The following is a 22,146-nucleotide window of genomic DNA, read 5'->3' on the forward strand; positions in this document are numbered from 1 at the left end:
ACCCACAACAGACTCTGGCAGCTTATTCCACTCATTTACCACTTCAAGTAAAAAACCTTGCACTAACACTCTTGCTAACCACACTCTTACCCAGTTTCCATGGATGGCCCCCTAGTACTCCTGCCACCCTCCCTCCCACTATCACAAAAATATCTTCTGAATTAATCTTATAGAAACCTTTCAGTAATTTGAATGTCTCAATCATATCCACCCCTCTTCTGCCTATCAACCAATTTCTGCAACCCACAAATCTTCTACCTGTTCTCATAAGGTTCATTCCATAGACCTGCTATCATCTTGGTCACTCATCTCTGGATCCTCTTCACCTCCTCCCTATCAAGAAGAAACCCTGGTGCCCAAATCTGTGCACAATAGTCTAGATGGGGGGTCTTATCAAGGCTCTATACAGAGTAACAATAACTTGCTTGTCTCTGCTCGTCAAAGTATTCTTCAGTAACCAAGTGATTTGATGAGCTGATTTAGCCACTTTTGCAATGTGCCCCCTAAACTTCAACTTCCTATCCACCAAATATAGACAAAATTGGATAGAATGTGTAAACTGAATGACCAACACCTGATATCCTAAATAATGAATTTTGTAGTCAGACTCCATTCAGAAGTAAAATAATAGTTATTAATAATAAAATAATAGAGCAGATAAATACTTTTAATTATCTTGGATGTGAAATATCTTTTGAAGGAGAAAAAGATATGAAACTACATAAAAACTTCAAAATTTTTACAGATTAGGCCTAATAAATAGAACATGCAGTCTGAATCTTATACGAAAAGAAACATGCTCAAAAATATACAATACTTTAGCAGTACTTATATTATTATATAGTGGCAAAATTTGGGCAATACATAAACAAGATAATGAATCAAAACAAGTGAAATGAGATTCATGAGAAGAACCATAAAATATACATTATTAGACAAAAAAAAAAAAATGAACAAAGATATTTTGAAAGAACTAAAAATAAAATCAGCAGAAGAATAACTAAACAAATATAAACAAAATTGGATAGAATGTGTAAAATCAGAACAGAAGCCCTTCATGGATCAGATCAGATCAGATACAAAGATCCTTTTAGGAGATCTAAATGCCAAAAGCCCAACTTGGGGCTCCCCACAACTACATTGGAAAGGAGCACAAATAGAAGACTTAATTGATGATCTAAGCCTTGAGATCATAAACAACAAGCAAAATACATACCTGTCAAAAACAACATGCACAGAATCAGCATTTGACATCACAGCAGTAGATTATGAAATCTCAAGTCTTACCCACTGGGTAAGACTTGAGATTTCATAATCTACTGCTGAAGAATGCTATCACTACCATTAATTTGCAGTTAGACCAAAAACCACAGACAAAAAGACCTTGGAACTGCAGAAAAGCAAATTGGCCTAAATACACACAGCTATTAGAAACATATTGCACTGCCACACCCACTAGTAAATAACTTGATCAGCAACTACTAGAATTAACTAGCAACATACAGAGAGCTGCAAAAAATTCAGTTCCCAGAGGACTAGGGAAAAACGTTGGGTTCCATTTTGGAATGATCATAATATCAATACTATGATCGCTGAAAGAAATAATATCAACGAACAGTTAAAACAAAATAATACAGAAGACAACAGAAAGAAGTTAATAGAATTAACTCAAAACATAGAAGATGAAATTTCGAACTGCGAACAAAAAAAAAAAAAGTGGGAAGAATTCTGCAATAGACTAGATCCAAGAAAAGACTCACAACACTTCCAGATACTGATAACTCTTCAAACACAATCTCCTCAGGAATTAATACTACAGCAACAAACAGATAGCAAATACTAGCCAAACATTACTCTAAAGTAAACAACCTGCAATATAACAAAGAAGACAAAGTGCAGGAAAATTGCAAAACATCTGCTAATGCAATCCAGAACCTATCCATCTGAAGACATCTTTACTCAGGACCTCACAATGACAGATTTAGAAGCAGCAATCAGTCAAATTGACCCTGAAAAATCACCCAGAATTGATCTTATTATTATTATTATTATTACCCCAAGACCTCGTGGAGTCAAAGACTCATCTGAGAGGTCCTTTTATCACACACACACATCTCTTAAACCATGTCTTAAACACACTCAAACTCCTTGCAGACACCACACTCTCAGGCAAGGCATTCCAATCATTCACAACTCTGCACGAAAAAAACCTGCCTCTCACTCCTCTACTCACACCCTCTTTATACAGTTTGCAGGAATGACCCCTGGTTCTCCCTTGATCTCCCACTATTCTCTGTAGAACTTCTCCACCATTGATCTTATAACAACCCCTTACCAACTTCTAGGTCTCCCCCTCTTCCTCCTCTCCATTATCTTTGGACACATGATTAGAAACTGGGAAAAATAGCCAAAAACTACCTTCTGAAATTCAAACACTTCCTGGTATATAGGTAAACTACCAAAAATCTGGAAAACATCAGTCATTATACCCTTACTAAAACCTAACAGAAACCCTAGTGACTGTAAAAGCTACAGAAAAATAGCTTTGACTAGCACTCTCTGTAAACTAAACAAAAGGATAATACATACAAGACTTATGAACTGGCTCTTAGAAAAAAAAAAAAAAAACAAGATCAACTTCTACCAAACTGCATACAGGTCTCAGCATAATACAGAAGATCAATTATTTTATCTTTGCCAATCAGTCATAGATGGCTTTCAAGAAAAACCACCAAAGAAGACAACAGCAATATTCTTGGATCTCACAGCTACCTTCGATCGCGTTTGGAGACAAAAGTTAATAAAAATTGCATACTATACTGGAATAAGGGGAAGTGCATTACTTTGGATTTCAGATTTCATGAAAGGAAGAAAAATAAGAGTAAAAGTTAATGGAATTTATTCCGACCTGCATCGAACTTGGACTGTAGTCCCACAAGGTTCTGTCTTAAGCCCACTTCTATTTCTTGTCTGTATGAACAATATCCATTCTCACATAATAAATGACACAAAAATAGCATGTGATGCAGATGATATAGCAATCTGGCACACAAGCAGTAATCCTCGGGGAATCTGAAAAAGTCCTAAATAATTCAATAAAAGGCTTATAAATATGGGCAAAGGAACTTAAATTACAGACAAACCCAGAAAAAACAAAACTGAGCATCTTCTCTGCTGATAGAAAAAATAGACACTATTACACTACAACTCCCAAATCAAAATATATAATATCAAAATAGAAAAAACAGTCTCCAAAATACTTAGGCCTAACCCTAGATACTGAACTGAGCTTTACAACACATATTACAAATATTTATAATAAAAGCTCTTAAAAAGTTTAATATCATCAAAAGGCTTTGTGAAACAAAGTGGGGTGCAAAACCAAATACAGACACTCAAAACTACATATACTGCACTCATATGACCCACTATGGAATAAGCATCATCCATCTGGGTTTCAGCTTCTACTAGCTCAAAAGAAAAATTTGACAAAGTACAATCAAGAGCAGCAAAAATTATTATAGGTGCAGTCTCATCCACAAACAGTTTAAAAGATCAGCAAGAGTGTGGGCTTCACATATTAGAAGACAGAAGAAAACTCTCCACATTTAAACTCACTAACAGAATCAGGAGCAAGCGACAGGATCACATCTCACTCAGGACTTTCGATGCTTGGACAAGAAAATCTAGATTAAAGAGATCATCCACTTTACAATACGATCATGAAATTAGAAAACAGATTGGCTTAGAACACCTGTCCATTGAAATAAACAAAGAGCCATTTCTTTCCACTATTCTACCAAAAAACACAATGATAAACTTAACTTTCCTAGAATTTTGTTCAAAAAAGGATTCACAGGAAGAAAATAAAAAAAGGACTTGACACTATACATCACTTAAAAAATCTAAACCATGTCATTGCCTACACTGATGGATCATCTGATGAAGCACTTAACCAAGGAGGTTCAGGGGTTTTTCTAACTCTACCTGGAGGCGAGGAAACACAAATCAAAACCAAAGCTGGCAAAATAGCCTCAAACTTCACTTGTGAATTAATACCCATATGGGCAACTCCAAGGAGTCTTTAGACTCATTGAGGGAGGCCCTAAACATCATGTCAAGAACAATTATTCAGCTTCCACACAGTATCTATCGTACTTTGCCTTGAACTCATTTACAGTCATGGCACCCACAGCAGACTCTGGAAACTTATTTCACTCATTCACCACTCCCAAAGTATAAAACCTAGTTCTAACACCTTTGCTAACCACACTCTTGCCCAGTTTCCATGGATGTCCCCTAGTCCTCCCACCACCAGACCTGTTCTGAAAAAATCCTCTGAATTAATTTTCTAGAAACACTTCAGTAATTTGAATGTCTCAATCATATCACCCCTTTTCCGCCTATCAACCAATTTCTGCAACCCACAAATCTTCAACCTGTTCTCATAAGGTTCATTCCATAGACCTGCTATCATCTTGGTCACTCGCCACTGGATCCTCTCTACCTCCTTCCCATCAAGAAGAAACCTTGGCACCCAGATCTGTGCACAGTAGTCAAGATGGGGTCTTATCAAGGCTCGATACAGAGGAACAATAACTTGCTTCTCTCTGCTTGTCAAGATATTCTTCAGTAACCAAGTGATTTGATGAGCTGATTCAGCCACTTTTGCAACGTGCCCCCTAAACTTCAACTCATTATTCACCAACACTCCCAAATCCCTGACCTCATCAATCTCATGGAGTACAGTTCCACCAATGTGGTATACTGCTTCTTGTAGAAAGGCTTATATGCTGGTCAAACATGATTATTAAATACTTAAGGAATTGACAGCGTATACTAGAAATATAAATTAAATCAAACTTTAATATATACTTTCCAATATTTCGGCAACATGACGTTGCCATCATCATGGGAACTTCAGATAAAGATTTGCACACAAGTACTACACAACAGCAAATGAGAAACAAAGCAAGGAAGCTGCCATTTTCCTAAAGTCCTGATGGTGCTTCCTGGCGTGCTATATTTTAGGTGTTCTTGGCCTTTGGGCTGAAGTTCTCCTGATGTATGTTTCCCAAATTTGGGGCAGTCTCATGCATCCAAATTTGTTGAGGTTTGGCATGTTCCTAAGGGCTGAGGCTGATTCCATGAATAGCCTTTCATATTTGAACTTGCTACAGTGAATTACTGTGGCTTTCTTCCACCTTATTCTGGCGAGTATCCAGAGCATGGTCTGCAAGCCCAAAGTGGCTGTACTGGTGAAATCGGATGCAGTCCTTGTGTTCTGAGATTCTGATATTTGCTGTCCTGTCCTACTTTGGCCAAACAGGGGGGGTATGTGATTGAGTCATATAAATTGGTAATAGGTTATTACTAGAGTAACTTGGAAGTTTATCATGGAATGGGAAGTGGGGGAAGACAAGTATTGAATAAGAGGCTATCTCTGGATCTGTATAAAGAGACTGTGAGCTGAAAAGGTGATGTTTTGAAAAAAGATGATGTTTTTCATGGAGAGTGATAGATGATTTGTCATTTCTACACTCTAAGGCATTATCTTAGAGTGTGGTGAGTGCAGAGATGGTATGCATTTTCGGCATGGTATTATGAGCTGTGTTTGTGATGATGGGATCTTCTATGCTAAGTCTTTTGATTCTCTAGAGATATGATGATGATGATAATAATAACTTAGAAATATTTTTGCACTTTTACTCATACATAGTGTTCTGAGAAAGCTGAATCAGTATGCTTTAAGTATTTTTTTCTTAAGTTACTGTGCTTGAACTGATTTTGGGGCTAAATCTGTTATCCTGATTAGGTTCTACCTGTTTGCTGACTTTGATGCTTACATTAAGAGTCAAGAAAGAGTTAGTGAGATGTTCACAGTAAGTACTAAATTGGTTATTTATTATAATTTTGTGGAATTTTTAGCCGTTTTTAGAGATTACTCTGAGTATTTGTATACTTTGCAATTGTATGTTATTTTAGTTTGTCTCACATCTAATTATGTGTTCTTGAAATGAAAGAATTGAAGTTGAACTAGGAGATTTTTATTCCACATACCTATAAAGAATGCAGAGAACCAAATGGAACCTCTCACCCCATCCAGTCCTCACCACTTTAACACTGAACAGTTTTTGGAACTTACTGACTGAACTGTTTATTGATTAAAACCTTTCATGCATTATCCTTTCTTTAAAGAAATTTGGAGCAAAATCAAAGATAAAAACAATGACAAGATATTAACAACCAACTATAAGGATGGCCATTAGGAATATCCAGCCACCAGGAGTGAGTTACACTTGGAGCAGCTTGCCATTAACAAGAAACAACTATATCAAATGTCCAGTCATACTTTCAATAGTGATGAACTCTTGCTTTCTAAAAATGGTCCATCTTATGCAATAGCACACAACTCTGTTAATAAATTAGATTTTATTTATCATATTCATGTTGAGGTTTCTGGAACAGAAATTTAAACAAGGATTTATTTATCATAATGAAATATAATAAGGGAGACAAAATTATAATTATAAGGCAGGAAACTATCATCATAGGCCTTGAAACCAGCTGGAAGCACTACAGTGGGTGAAAGAATTTCAAGGAAGAGAGATGTCATTAGTGCATGGGAGATATGTAAGAAAAAAACTAAATGTCAGCAGTGATATGTTGTTTATCACTAGTGAAGATGACATTTTGGAGTCAAATGGATGTCTAGAGAAATTAAACAGGACTTGCAGAAGAAAAAGAGATTATGGAAGGCATATAAGGAGAGAGGTGAAAGTTGAATGAGGAATATAAAGGGTCACACTAGAAAAGTAACTAGTATAATAAAGAGGGGGGGGGGGAAATAGAGTATGAGAGAATCCAAGCATTTTTTTTTCTGTGGCCAATAGAAGGAAAAACTTATTGTGAGCAGAGTATCCTGCTGGATGGAAACAAAAATCTTTGAAACATTTTTTGTATTTGTAGTTATGATTTATGGCATATTGGAGAGCAGAGACACTATCCGCTTAAACCAACCAACTGGAAGTATTAAATTAAATATATATCAATCATGTTATTAAGGAAACTGATATCAGACTTGATTAAAACTTGGGATATTATGCTCAGTTTATGTAAACAATAATATACCCTGAAATTAAGAGTATAATATTTATAATAAATTAAGATGTAAACATGTATCCATAAAGAAAACAAAGTTTAATGAAAATATGAAACTCAAATATTTCAGACAGGTTATCTCACATCAGTGATATAATAGGCATCATTCAAAAGGTAGAGCAGAGACAACAATCAGTTTCACTTCATGGAAGAGCCTCAAACTAGAAGGATGATGTTTAATTAGTTTGTACCTAAAATATTAATGTTATTAATTTTTATTTTAAATTATTTACAATTATTGAATCAAAATCTCCCAGAGTTTCAGAGGATATGCAATCATTATGATTTAATTACGATGGTGTAATTAATGTCTTGAAGTCCTATTTAAATAAATGTTCAATTTTATAACAGCTCTGGCAAAACAAGTGTGACCAGGGAAAATGACATGGTTGAGCTATTTGATAACTTTATTAGAATGTTCCATCCTGGTAAAGCAGGCTTTATTCCTAGAGAGGAATAAGGAGGGATGAAGCATTAGAAGTGAATGAAAAGAATGCATTTGAAATACTGAGTATGCTAGATGTTAGTAAGGCAGGGGAACTAGATGAAAATTTTCTACTTGTAAGGGAATGTACTAGGGAACTGAGTGTTTCATTAACTGGCTGTTTAATGAAAGTCTTACAACAGAACATGTTTCTAGAGAGTGGGTAAAAGGTAAGATAGTGATGTTGCATAAAGGTAGTGGCAGAATGGAGGTATCAAACTATAGGCCTTAATAAGTTTAGTTTAATCCTTTATCCAAATGTGAGCAAACAAAGTTTGTGCCTGAAAGTATCTTCAGGACTGGAGTAAGGTAGTGCAACATCAGGCCACTCATTGCAAAGGTGGAGAAAGCTCTTATCACTCCTATCTCAGTATCTCCCATAATGCAAAGCACATCTCCTTGCGGATATGTGTAATGCTATGCATTAAGGCAAGGGCCACTACCTATACCAGTTTCGACCTTTATGTTGCACACCCTTTGGCAACTCCTATAGGTTAGGATGACCTCTCATTGCTTCTGCCTTTGTATCTCCACTACTGGGCCTGGCTCCCACTGACGAGATCTCAATAAAGATCGAAACCGGTATGGGTAGTGGCCCTTGCCTTAATGCATAGCATTACACATATCCACAAGGAGATGTGCTTTGCATTATGGGAGATACTGAGATGGAAGTGATGAGAGCTTTCTCCACTTTTGCAACGAGTGGCCTGGTGTTGCACTACCTTACCCCAGTCCTGAAGATACTTTCAGGTGCAAACTTGTTTGCTCAAACTTGGATAAAGGATTAAACTAAACTTATTATAGTCTAACCAAGCAAAAAATAAACTCTCAAACTATAGGCCTGTATGTATTTTTTCTGTGGTTATGATTTTGGAGAAATAGGTATGACCTTATATACAGAATGGGCACCAGGGCAGTATTATTTATTTAGCCCCACATGATTTGTTAAGGGGAGCTCTTGTTTTAATAATACAATGATTTTGAAAAGGCATTTGATAGAGTGCCATGTGACAATTTGGTTTTTAAGTTTAAACTGAGCGGTTAGATATCAGGTTAGTGGATTGAACTGATAACTACTGGCTTTCTGATAGATATCAGAGAATTGCATACAGGGGAGCAGTATCAGGTTACTTCACACAAGTTACTTCACTTGTAACTTGTAGGAAAGTTACAAGTGAAGTTTCATGGGATTCAGTGCTGGGACTATTACTATTCAGTATTTGTCAGGTCGGTGATATTAGCACTGGACTGTAGGGGTATTCAGTTTTTTGCATATTACATGCAATTTGGAAGGATTATTAGTAATAGTGTGGATGTTTTGGCGTTTCAGTTGTATCTTGAAAGGTGAGTAAATGAATGTCAGTTTAATTCAACAAAATGTTTTGAAATTTGTGATACATAGATGGAATGCTTCATCCACCCATTCCTGAATTTTACTTTTAGTCAACTTTTCCAATATTTTAAACACCACTTCAGATATACTAATTGGTCTATAATTTGCTACTTCTGTCTTGGAGCCACCTTTATGTAATTGAATATCTTACTCTCTTTCCACTCCCTTGAAACCTTGCCAGAGCTGAGATTTAAATTAAACAACTTCATCAGAGGCATGGCCACTTCACTTGCACGTTCTCATAGCATATGAGTTAACATACCATCCATGCTCACTACTGTATTCACATTGATATTTTTCAATATACTGAGTACCACATTATCCTTGTTATCCCCATTCTACATTATCTTCACCTTTTGCAACAACTTCTTGAAATCCCTTTCCACATTCTTGGTATCACTATCAAAGTCATTTGTGTCTACCACAATCCCTAATTCTGATACCTCTTCCCTCCTTCCTTCCCTCTTTCTTTCCAGGCAAAAGCATCAGATATTCATTCATGAATATCTGATGCTTTTGCCTGGAAAACTGTGTACCTTTTTATTTACCTCCTTTAATGATTGAATCTCCATATAAAGCCATCCTAGCATCTTTACATATTTGCTTCTTCTGATTAACCTCCTTCATGTGTTTAACTTCACTCTTCATTTTCATAAACTCTCACCTAATCTCTTTCACATCACTTCTGTTACTATCATTGTCAGTACTTCCATCCATTCATTTTCTGATTGCTCCTGGTAACACTATTCTCATTATTGGAATGCCCTAACCTTTCACTGCACTTCTCGCACACTATAATGTGTTCCTTCTCATTTAACATAGCATTCCATAAATCTTTAACATTTCTAGGTGCATACATGTAACATTTGTCACAGCATATCCACTGTGAAAAGTCCAGGGAAAAACTCAATCTCCAAGTCGAAACATTCTGCATCACTGGTGCACATTTCTTAACTGCCACCATTTTTGTAATGTAACTAGCACCTGCATAATAATAAAAACAACAACCGAAGCGAACACTTTTAAAATTGTAATACCACAGTAGCAGCTTTTCCAGCCTCACTTATCACACAAAAGCACTTTTATAAAAATCTACGTCACTACATCTACTACTGCTTCTTGTAACACTCATAATACGCTGGTGTCCAAAAGCTAAGGTGAACTACAGTTTTATCTGCATATGAAAATATTTTCATGATATAGCCAAATGCAGACAAATTTATTGCCAGCATACTAATAAATTACATTACACAAAAAATGAGCTATAAATTTCATAAATTGCAATATGATTTTGACAAAATTTACAAATTTCCTAAGGACGTAATTATTATTATTATTATTATTATTATTATTATTATTATTATTATTATTATTATTATTAAACAAGACCTCATGGAGTCAAAGACTCATCTAGGAGGTCCTTTTATCTCACACACATCTCATCATACCGGGCCTTAAACACATTCAAACTCCTTGCAGACACCACACTCTCAGGCAAGGCATTCCAATCATTCACAACTCTGCACGAAAAAAACCTGCCTCTCACTCCCCTACTCACACCCTCTTTGTACAGTTTCCAGGGATGACCTCTGGTTCTCCCCTGATCTCCCACTATTCTCTGTAGAACTTCTCCACCATTGATCCTATAACAACCCCTTACCAACTTGCAGGTCTCTATCATATCTCCCCTCTTCCTTCTCTCCACTAGACTCTGCAAATTACATCTTTTCAATCTTTCCTCATACTCGACATTCCAGAGGTCAGAAACTACCTTAGTCAGTCGCCTTTGGACCCTTTCCAACATCTCTTCATCCTTCTGAAAACCAGGTGACCAAATCTGGGCACAATAGTCCATGTGTGGCCTAATCAAAGCCTTATACAATGGAACAAGAATCTCCCTACTTCTACACGTCAGTGTCCTCCTCATCATTCCCAGAAGTCTTTGTGTTGTCTTCACAATTTTGGCGATGTGTCCCCTAAATTTTAGATCCTTATCCACTATCACTCCCAGATCTCTTATTTCCTCTACTTCCAACAATATATTCTCACCAAGCATAAATTCTGCATCCCATCTTTGCTTTCCAAATTTTAAAACCTTACATTTTGCAACATTGAACTCACATCCCCATTTGCTTGCCCAATCACTCAATTTATTCAAGTCTTCTTGCAAGGCCACAACATCTTCACTACTCTTTATGGTTCGTCCCAACTTTGCATCATCTGCAAACAACTGAATATCTCCATCCAAATCTTTGCCAATATCATTAATATACAAGTTAAATAGTAATGGCCCTAAAACAGATCCCTGAGGCACTCCACTAGTGACTTTCCTTTTCCTGGATATTGCACCCCCATACACAACTTGTTGATACCTATCAGATAGCCAGTCTCCAATCCAATGCACTAATCTAATATCCAACCCCATCTGCTCTAGTTTGACTGTCAACTTATCATGAGGTACTCTATCAAAAGCTTTTGCAAAATCCAAGTATATTACTGTGTATCCTTCTCCTCTGTCCAAGGAAGCAGTCACTTTATTGTAATAAGTAAGTAGATTACTAAAACACGACCTCCCTTTAGCAAATCCATGCTGTCCATCAAAGATTATACCATTGTTGTCAACCCAACTCTGGATCCTAGTTCTCACAAGCTTCTCCAACAACTTAACCACAACACCTGACACACAGATAGGCCTATAGTTTGATGCTTGAGTTCGATCACCTCCTTTATGAAGTGGCACAATCTTGCCCTCCTTCCACTCTTTAGGGACTTGACCAAGTGCAAGACTCGTATTAAAAAAATATGTCAAGGCAGGTGTCAACTCTCTGGCACATTCCTTCAGAATACGCGGTGATATATTATCAAGTCCCACAGCCTTATTTACATCTAGTTTACTCAACTCCCCAAACACCTCTTGCTCACTTACAGTCAGTCTCTCCTCCCCATCATCAACTGCTCTTAATCTCTCCATGAAGTCACATTCACAAGATTGAAAGATCTTTATGAACTGCTCATTAAGTATCTCCACCACACATTCTGCAACAGCTGTCTTTATACCATTTCCTCCAATCAATGTCATCCTTCCATAATCATTCTTTCTTTTGCTGGCTACATATCGAAAGAACTCCCTAGGATTCTTTTTAGCTTCATTAGCTAACTGCTGTTCATACCTCTCTTTAGCTACTCTCACCAACCAAGTCACTCTCCTTGCCTGGTCTTTGTAGAACTCATGAAATTGGTTACTTCCACTTCTCTTATGCTGCCTCCACAATGCCCTTTTTCTCTGTATTGCATGCTTAATCTCTTTATTCATCCATCTCACACCTAACTTATTTAACCTTCTCACCCGTGGTATACATTTAGACATTGCATCCACTAAATATTTTTTGAAAATCCCCCAAGCTGCATTGATCTCTTTTCCAGCTAACTCCTCATTCCATGCTACACCTGCAAGCTGTCTCCTGAGCTCTTCATAATCACCCCCCCTTGTAGTTCCACATATACCCTTTTTTCACAGGGGTCCTTGCACTGCTGGCAACCACCCAAGTAATCACCTCATGGTCACTTTCACCAATTGGTGGATGATTTGATACCTCATTGATAATTACATCCTCCGATGAGATGACCAAATCCAAGACCGTTATTCCTCTTGTGCCCTCTGTTACATACTGTCTGAGGTAGTTATCCCTCAAAAACTCAAGAAACTCATTTTCTTTACTTCCAGTTGCTATCTCTTCATTCCAGTCTATATTGCCATAATTAAAATCACCCATAATGATCACCCTTTTCTTATTTGCTTGGCTTATTTGACTATACATTTCACTATCACCACCATCCACATTACCAGGTCTATAACAACATCCCACCAAGTATTTGATTCTATTCACCTCTATCTCACACCATACTGCCTCAAAACCACTGGCCCCATTTCCCTCTTGCATCTCTACCTTGTATGGACATAACTCTTTCTCTATCATCAATAGCACTCCCTCTCCCTTTTTACCCCTTCTATCCTCACGAAACACATCATACCTTTCCATCTCTATTCCTGTCAGGATGTCATCCTCATCTAACCATGTCTCACTTATTCCGACAATCTCTGGGTGCACAGACACAATTAGTGCAACCATTTCATCCGCCTTGTTTCTTATACTTCTAGCATTGGTATACAAACACAACAACTCATTTCTGGATCTACAGCTAGTTCCACTGATACCACTCACTCGATGTGATCTCTCCATGCTGGGCTGGGGCCATTTCCCTTTCTGCTTCTTTATTTTAGAACCCTTTGCAATTCCATCTGTTTCCTTTTGATCCTTGATCATCCCATTACTTTCCTGCCCACACATTCTCTCACCTTCTCTTGGAGCATCCACCTTTCTCACGCTGTGTATCCCTGTCCACCCTGAGCTTCGCCGTTTCCCTGCACCTCTTGCACACCCATTCTCTCATTTTCTATACTCATACCACTCACTTCCACATTCATTTCCACTCCTTCAATCTCTCCTGTCTTACTCTTCTGCTCTTCCACATCACTCCCCTCTTGATCTGATTCATTCTCTCTATTCACTTCTCTACCTTCCAGCAGCAGTCTCTCCAAGCGACTCACACCATAACCACTCAAATGCAGTCCATCGCTCCCATACAGCTCACTTCATCCCTCAAACTCATTCCACACATTAACAAACTGTACTCCCATCTCCTCACACATTTCAGCCAGAATATCATTCATAATCCTTGCTCTCCGCCTCATTTCACCACAATCATACCTAGGCAACACACTGACCACCCTTCCTGTCACACTATTCTCCTTTATCTTTCCAAGCAGTCTCCTGACATTCATTTTGACACGCTCTTTGTTCTCTCTCAAATCATTTGTTCCAATTAATACAATTAACTCTTTTGCTCGTTCCCGCCTCATGTTCAATGCCTCAATCACTCTACTCATTTTACCGCCTGGAAAACATACCTTGTGCATTTTATCCTCTAGCACACCTTTAATAATGGAGTCGCCATACAACGCCACTCGCTCATCTTTTGTTAACTCTTTCATGCCATCATGATTTATTTTAATAGTTTTGACCTGAATTCTCTTAATTTCATTCCGCATCCATTTCATTTCTTGCTTCATCCAATCCAATTCACCTTCTGAACCTCGCGACACATTCACTCTATCATTAAATCTTTCTAACTTTCTAACTCTCGACCCCCTCTTCTCACTTTCCCTCTCATTCATCCTTCTTTGTTTCCGTACTTTCGGTCCAACATACGTCCAACTTTCACTGTCATTCTTCTCACTTTCACTCTCACATATCTTTCTTTGTTTCCGTACTTTCGGACTAACATGCGTCCAACTTTCGCTATCATTCTTCTCACTTTTACTGTCATTCATCTTTCTTTGGTTCAGTACTTTCGTTCCAACATGCGTCCAACTTTCGCCATCAGTCATTCTTTTTTCGCTATCATTCATTCTTTCGATTTTTTTACTTGCGATTTCTGCACCACGCCATTTCTACTTTCATTCGTTCTCTCAATTTCGCTTCTTTCCGCCTCACTTTCGTCCCTTTTAACATCCATTACGGTTGTCAAATCGCTCTTTTTCTTTTTTCCTGATTTTTTAAAATTTTTTTGCCTGTCTTTCTCGCCATCCTTCTCTTGCAAACGTGCACTCGCGACACAATCGGTACTAGCACTTTCTGTTATCAACTTCATATTCGCATTCATCAATTCCTCGTTCAGGTCACATTTCGCACACACCCTTCTTCCATCCGCACTAAACATCCACAAATCATTTATGTAATCGAAGGAATACATATAACAGACTTCACACTTAACGAACCGACTGAAATCCAAATTAAAATCATGGAATGACAATGCCGCCGCCATTTTTTTTTTTTTTTTCTGCAGGTTACTAGGTCTAATATTAACGTTTTCGTATTTAGTTTAAGCAAGAAAAAAAACCCCACACTAATAATATCGGTAGCGTACAACGTTTACAGCCGCTCTTACTTAAACAATTACGCATATATACTTAATTATTCCTAGTAAAACTTATCTGAATCAGGAACTCTTCAAAACACGTTCGTAGCGCTTGACCCACTAGCGGCTCTAATTAAGCAATTAATGTACAGTGCTTACAGAAAACTATGCGGAGAGACATTTCAGTATGGAATATGGCCACCCTGAACTGCTATGCAGTCCTCACAATTTCTTACCAATTGATTCAGGAGTTCTTGAGGCAAACTGGCCCACTCCTCCTTCAGAGCAAAGATAAGGCCTTGTTTGTTTTCTAGAAGGGAATTTCGAGAAGCAAGTCATCTCCGTACGTATTCTATGGGAGTTTGATCTCGGGAGTGTGCTGGCCACTTGATTCGATTAATATCTTGTTTTCCACAAGTATCTTCGGTGCTCCTGTATGATATGGTGTGGCATTATCATCCAAAAAATGAATTATTGGCCTATAGCACCACAGAACAATCGAACATAGTGTTAAAGAGCTTCATTACAATATCATTCACCAGTCATAGTGCCTTTTTTCCGACACTTGTAACTCCGTGCATTCATTAAGCATAATTCTTTTCTACACCATGATCCCAGCACCACTGCATCTATCCCTTTCAAGGACATTCTCATGATGGTAAGCAGTACCGCTTTCATCCCAGATCGTGTCGACTAGAGTTGGCAGAAAGACTAAAACGACTCTCATCTGTAAAGATTACAGAATACTCTCCTTTGCACCTCTGCTTGAATGGAGCCAACTGGCAAGCTGTGGTGCATTGATTACGTTTTGCTGTTATAATTATAATCCAAATCTGTCTTCATACTCTGGTAGAGTGAGGGTGTCCTCTTATCAAACATCTGGAACACATTCCATTTGTTTGAAATGCTGCCCAGCATTTCAAACAAATGAAATTTGGAATCTCACAATGCTATGTGAGATTCCAAACTCTCTGACAATATCAGTAATTCTGCAGCCATGTTCAAGCTTTCCAATAATTCTCCTAGAAGATGAAATCTTTGCGACATTACAAGACATTCAAGTTTGCAACTTTATTCCTTCATGAAAAGAGCTTCCTTCATACACATTTTGCTTAGTGGAGGTTTGCCTTTTATCTTGTCGAGTACTACCACATGACCTCTTTTCACATGATTTAAAAATTTGAATGTGGTCCACTTTTTACTCAAAATCATCAGTTATTTGCCACAAGCTGATTCATCTGAATTAGCAGTTGTAATCTTCAGAAATAGTGTTTGTCCTTTGGTTTTTGACACCAGTGAGTATATTATATAACTTATGTAACATATATATAAAAAGAGATATTTAAGATTTTTTTTGGAATCATCTGAAATAGCTCCATTTCATTCTCCTAAGCTTAAGTATGACTGCTTCACTCCACGAAATATCTGGGAAACTATCGCCATAAAACTGTCAGTGGTATGCACTGACAGTTTTATGGCTGCACTTGGGACTGTAGGGTCACACCATTTTGAAATCAGTTTCTGTTTGTCTTTATGTTGTTAGATATGTATGTACATGTTCCTGCATGTACATACATATCTGCTGTTCTTGTACCTGTAGAGATGTCTTATTGTCCAAAGCAACATACTACAGTCATATCTCGATTAACGAAGAGGATGCATTCCACGAAATTACTTTAAACAAAACTTCGTTCTCAGAGATAAAAATACTATTGCCATAATAGGGATATGTTCGTACGTAAAGAAAATGAAAGACTTTTTTCTGAAAAAAGAAAAGCTTTATTAAATAAAAAGTCAATATTAGATACCTAACAAGGATAAAATCACGACATTTTAAAATACGAATCTAAAGTTGATTGTTTATGCTTTTTTTCTCTTTCATTTAACAATTGCCTATATGATATAGATTGGAAATACAGAAGGCTAATTATTTCTATATATGGGACAAACTGCCTTGGTCAGAGACATATATGGTACAACAGAACCAGGTATCATTGGACGAGGAGTAAGACAATGCTTCTCTGTCACCAGTTGTGTTCCACGTGTATTCCAAAGCAATGCGAAAAGAAGCACTGGAGAATTCGGAAGAAGGAATAAAGATTGGAGGTAGACAGATATTTGCAGTAAGATATGCAGATGACAAGGCATTACTATCAAACACTGAAGCAGGACTACAACATCTGTTGAACAGATTACTGGAATCCTGTATCAATTATGGAATGAAAATTAACATCAGAAAAACAAAGATAATGAAAATAGCAAGAAAAGAGGCAAATATGAATATCAGAATAAATGGAGAAAAATTGAATCAAGTAAAGACATTTAAATATCTAGGAAGTGTTATTAGCAGTGATGGAAGATGTAAAAGTGACATAAAAGCAAGAATAGTGATGGGAAGAGATGCCTTTAATAGAAAATGGAATTTATTCAGAAGTAAAATGGATAGAAACCTAAAGAAAAGACTAATAAAATGTTATGTGTGGAGTGTTGCCCTCTATGCATCTGAAACCTGGACATGGAAGAAAGAAGAAATTAAGATTTTGGAACGCTTTGAAATGTGGATTTGGAGAAGGATGGAAAAAATCAAATGGACAGATAAAATAACTAATGAAGAGGTTTTAAAAAGAGTAGAAGAAGAAAGAATGTTAAGGAGGATAAAAAGAAGCAAGGGAAACTGGATCAGACATATTCTGAGAGAGAATGGAATCATCAGAGATGCCATCGAAGGAAAAATAGATGTAAAAAGACCCAGAGGAAGAGTAAGGAAAACAATGTTAGATGACATGCTCAATGGAGACAGGTACACAACCTTGAAAGAGAAGGCTCAGAACAGAAGAGAGTGGAAGGAAAGTTTCTGCTACTAAAAGAAGAACCTGCTCAATTGCAGAATACTAAAGAAGAAGATATGGATTTATTGCATTTAACACTGATCACTTAACAATAACATTTCTTCCTAAATCAGGATCATTTTCACTGAAAAAATGTAAAACATTTTCAATGTCATTTGAGTACCTTTTTAAATCTTTGGTTGCTAACACTTTTTCAGTAGGAATTTCTTTAATTTCATCTTCATTTTATTTGGCTTTGTTGCTAACAAGTTTTTCTAAATCTTCCACTGAAAAACCATCATCTTCTGCATTTAATAAATTTCTTAGTTCGATTAAATTGCTTAATGTACAACATTTAAAGCTTATTAATGTAATAAGCTTTAAATGTTGCTATTATTCCCTGATCCATCGGTTGAATCAGGGAAGTTGTGTTTGCTGGAAGGAAAACAACTTTGACAGGAATGCATGTGTCTAACATACTATTAAGATCAGTAGGATGTCATGGAGTCCGCGCGGTTAGCCTAGTGGCTTTGCGCTTCGCAACCATATGCCTGGGGAAGGAGTGTCCTAGGTTCGATTCCCGTCGGAGACGTGAGGAGCTGAAGGATCTTCCTCAGCCATAGCCAAGTTAGCCGGTCTTGGGCGCGGGCAGTAGGGTTTTTCCCGCCAGTTTATCTGGTGTTTTTCATCCCGCAAGCAGGCAAACCGGCCCCTTGAACACATAGCGATACAGCCAAGAATACCTTGAGGCATAGGAGTGACCATTCTATCCTCGTATTTCGGTTACGAAATCCAAGCATGCTTGGAAGGTTGTGGGCCTTAAAGGCCTGTTAAAGCCATTGGGATAGATAGATAGGATGTCATGGAGCATTGTCCAACACAAAAGAGCTTTTTCTTCAAAATTATTTCTTTGGCAATGCTATTTCACTTCTGGACAGAAATGGTTAACAAACCAATCAGTAAATAAATCCTTGGTAATCCACATTTCTATTAGTTTTTCATATTAGAGGTAAATTCATTTTTATTTTTATGTTATCTTTTAACCCTTTCGGATTTTCTGAATGGTAAACTAATAACAATTTTAATAAAAAATCGCCAGAGGCATTTGATCCAAAGAATAACATTAAACAGTCTTTGGCTGCTTTGAATCCAGCTGCTGATTTTTCTTCAATAGAAATGAAGCTTTTTGATGGTAACCATTTCCAGAACAAACTGCTTTCGTCAATATTGAACACCAAATTCGGTGAAAATTTTTCATGTTCAGTTATTTCCTTTATTTTTTCTGGAAACTTATTTGCAGCTTCAACATCTGCACTTGCAGCTTCTCCTGATAATTTTACGCTATGAATTCTGGCCCGTTTTTTAAATTTCTCAAACCAACCATGAGAAACTGCAAAATTTTCCTCAATTTCTTCAGTTTGTTTAGATTTCAGGTGATTAAACAAAAATAATGCTTTTTCTTGAGTTAAAGGCATATCACGTTGTGACATATCATCTATTCACAAACTTAACATTTTCTCCATTTGTTCTAAAATTGCACTCCTTAAGTGAGTTAATTTTTCTGCTGTGACATCTGTACAATTCTGAGCAGACTATTTTATTTTTTTTTATTGACTAAGTATGGTCGTTAAAGTTGACTGCACTAATCCTAAAGAATGTGCCACATCGGATTTTCTTCACCCCTTTCAACATGTTGAAAGGGATGAAAACACGTTGCTTTTCTTTTCCTTGATTCTGACATTTTAACTAAATATTAATATTTACAAATTCTACAATAATGCTATCAGAGAACATACACCATTTATTGCAATGCACCACACCAAAACACACCCTACGAAGTGTAAGTAATGACTAAATTATGTGGATGACACGCGAAACTGTTAAAACAGACACACCACAGTTTGGGAGTACGTGATGAGTTGCTGTTGTTCGCCAATTGGATGATTGCCGGGCGTTGACCTTAAAATTTTAATATTTTTATGTAAAATGGGGCTTGAAATTGCAGACTTCGTTATATTGAGGCTTCATTACCAGAGGTAATGTTAACCGAGGTATGCTTGTAGTTAACGATAGCTAAAGAAAAGTTAATTATTATCTGTACATATCTGTTTCCACCCATAAATAATAAACATGAGTAATTATCAGTATCAGTAACAAAATTACCATATATAAATGTTAATGTATTAAGAGATACTGGAATTACTTATGCTTCTTTTAATTTCAGAATCCTGAAGAATGGGCTAAGATGGCCATAATGAACATTGCCTCATCTGGGAAATTCTCAAGTGATCGTACCATTGCCCAGTATGCTCGAGAAATTTGGGGTGTAGAGCCAACTTGGGAGGCACTTCCTCCACCTGGTGAAACAAAGGATACCACTCAAAACTAAGTAAAAAAAGAAAATTATCCATGTAAGATGAGTTATATTCTAGGAAATCTGCACTACTGTCAAAATATAGTCTACAAAAACAAAATATTGTGATGGAAAGTTCATTATTATCTTATTATTTTTATTAACAAACCTCAGTAGATCCAAAAGACTCGTTGTGAGCAATATCACTCATTGGGCAACACTTGAATTCAATCCCTAGCCTGGATCAGTTTCTTCTAGCATAATCCCATTAATATAATAAGATATTGTATATCTAATCACACGAAAGTGCATGACCTTATATTTATTAACATTGAACTGATAGTAATTTCTACATGCCCATAATTGCAGCTTATTCAAATCATTCCGCAATACTGCATATCAGCCGCATTCCTGAGTGATTTTATCATCATTATCATCATCAAATTCCTGCCATGTACCCTCAAGGAGTGTACAGGATATGATAGTACTACATGAAAAATTTACATCAGTACTAAATTCCTATCTACAATTTTCCTCCAAATCAGTCTGTTATTTGTCAAGACTCCAACATTATCAGATCTTATATTTCTATCGTCTAAGGCATTTTGTACCGTATCAATCCACCTATATCTTGGTCTTCCTCTGGGTCGTTTTGCTGCCAACCTGGCAGAGAACACTTGTTTTGCTATTCCTTCTTCGCCCATTCTGTTTAAGTGAGCATACCACCTGAGATTAGCTCTGCTAACACATTCCTGGATGCTGACAATGTCAAGTTCTTTCCTTATATTCATGTTTTTAATATGATATTGCCATTGATGCCATCTTTTCACGCCTCTAATCTTTCTCAGGACTCTCATATCTGCGGTCTCTAGTCTTTGGTCAAGTGTTTTACTTCTTACCCAGCTCTCAGATCCATAAGTCAAAACTGGTTTGAACACTGTCTTGTATACATTGTTTTGTATAATTTAGTGTTCCGACTAATTTCTCTCTTATTCCATATGAATTTATTCAATTGACTTCCCACCATACCAGCTTTGCTGAGTAATTTTATTATTATTATTATTATTATCCAGGCCTCCGTGGAGTCAAAAAGACTCATCGTGGAAGGTCATTTTTAGAAAACACAAATTTATCATACCACTCCAACCACTCTCTCAGGCAATGCATTCCAAGGTTCAACCCCGTCCAGGCAAAGAAACCATTCCTCACCCTCTTGCACACAACCTATTTTTTGTAACTTCCAGGGATGGCCTCTTGTCATCGCTCCTTCACGCTGTTCCACCAAGTGAAAGAACTCTCCAATGTTTACCCTATAACTGCCTCTCAACAGTTTAAAACTCTCGATCATATCACCCCTCCTTCTTCTATCCACAAACTCTGCAGTCCACATTCTCAGTCGATCCTCATAACTCATATTGTACAGTCCTGAAATCAACGTTGTTATCCGTCTCTTTCCACAGTCAATTTATCCCCCCTTTAAAATCCTGGGGACCAAATCTGAGAACAATAGTCCAAGTGTGGTCTGATCAGGGGATTATACAATGGAATGATAACTCTTTTATCTCTGCAGGTCAGCTTGCTTCTCAGTATTGCAGCAATCCTCTGAGTTACCCTCACCACCTTTGCAATACGCTCCCTGAATTTCAGTTTTCTATCAATCATCACCCCCAGATCTCTTGTCTCCCCCCTACCTCCTCCAGTTTAACTCCTCCCATAGAGTATGCAGCATCCCATCGATGTGTCCCAAACCTCAAGACCTTACATTTTGCTGCATTAAACTGATACCCCCATTCATTTGCCCATCTGTCTAGTTTATTCAAATCCTCTTGCAGGGCTGCCACATCTGCACTAATACTGATAACTCTTCCCAGCTTCACATCATCTGCAAACAACTGAATGTCCCTTTGCAATCCATTGACAATATCATTAATATAAAGGTTGAAATACA

At 37.2% G+C, this 22,146-nt stretch overlaps 1 protein-coding gene across 1 annotated transcript in view; it reads left to right on the forward strand.

Moving 5' to 3' along the window:
- LOC150102377 (glycogen phosphorylase-like) overlaps positions 1–22,146 on the forward strand; it is a 479,880-nt gene that overhangs the window by 421,056 nt on the left and 36,678 nt on the right. Inside the window, exons 17-18 of the mRNA XM_090399808.1 lie at positions 5,816–5,882; positions 20,070–20,256. Coding sequence (XP_090255934.1) covers positions 5,816–5,882; positions 20,070–20,234 — 232 coding nt within the window. The 3' untranslated portion in view covers positions 20,235–20,256. The remainder of the gene's footprint in view (positions 1–5,815; positions 5,883–20,069; positions 20,257–22,146) is intronic.

Source organism: Typopeltis vanoorti, chromosome 10 (genome assembly GCF_054136105.1).
Source record: "Typopeltis vanoorti isolate ZY-2024b chromosome 10, IOZ_Tvanoo_1.0, whole genome shotgun sequence".
Classification (NCBI taxonomy): domain Eukaryota; kingdom Metazoa; phylum Arthropoda; class Arachnida; order Uropygi; family Thelyphonidae; genus Typopeltis; species Typopeltis vanoorti.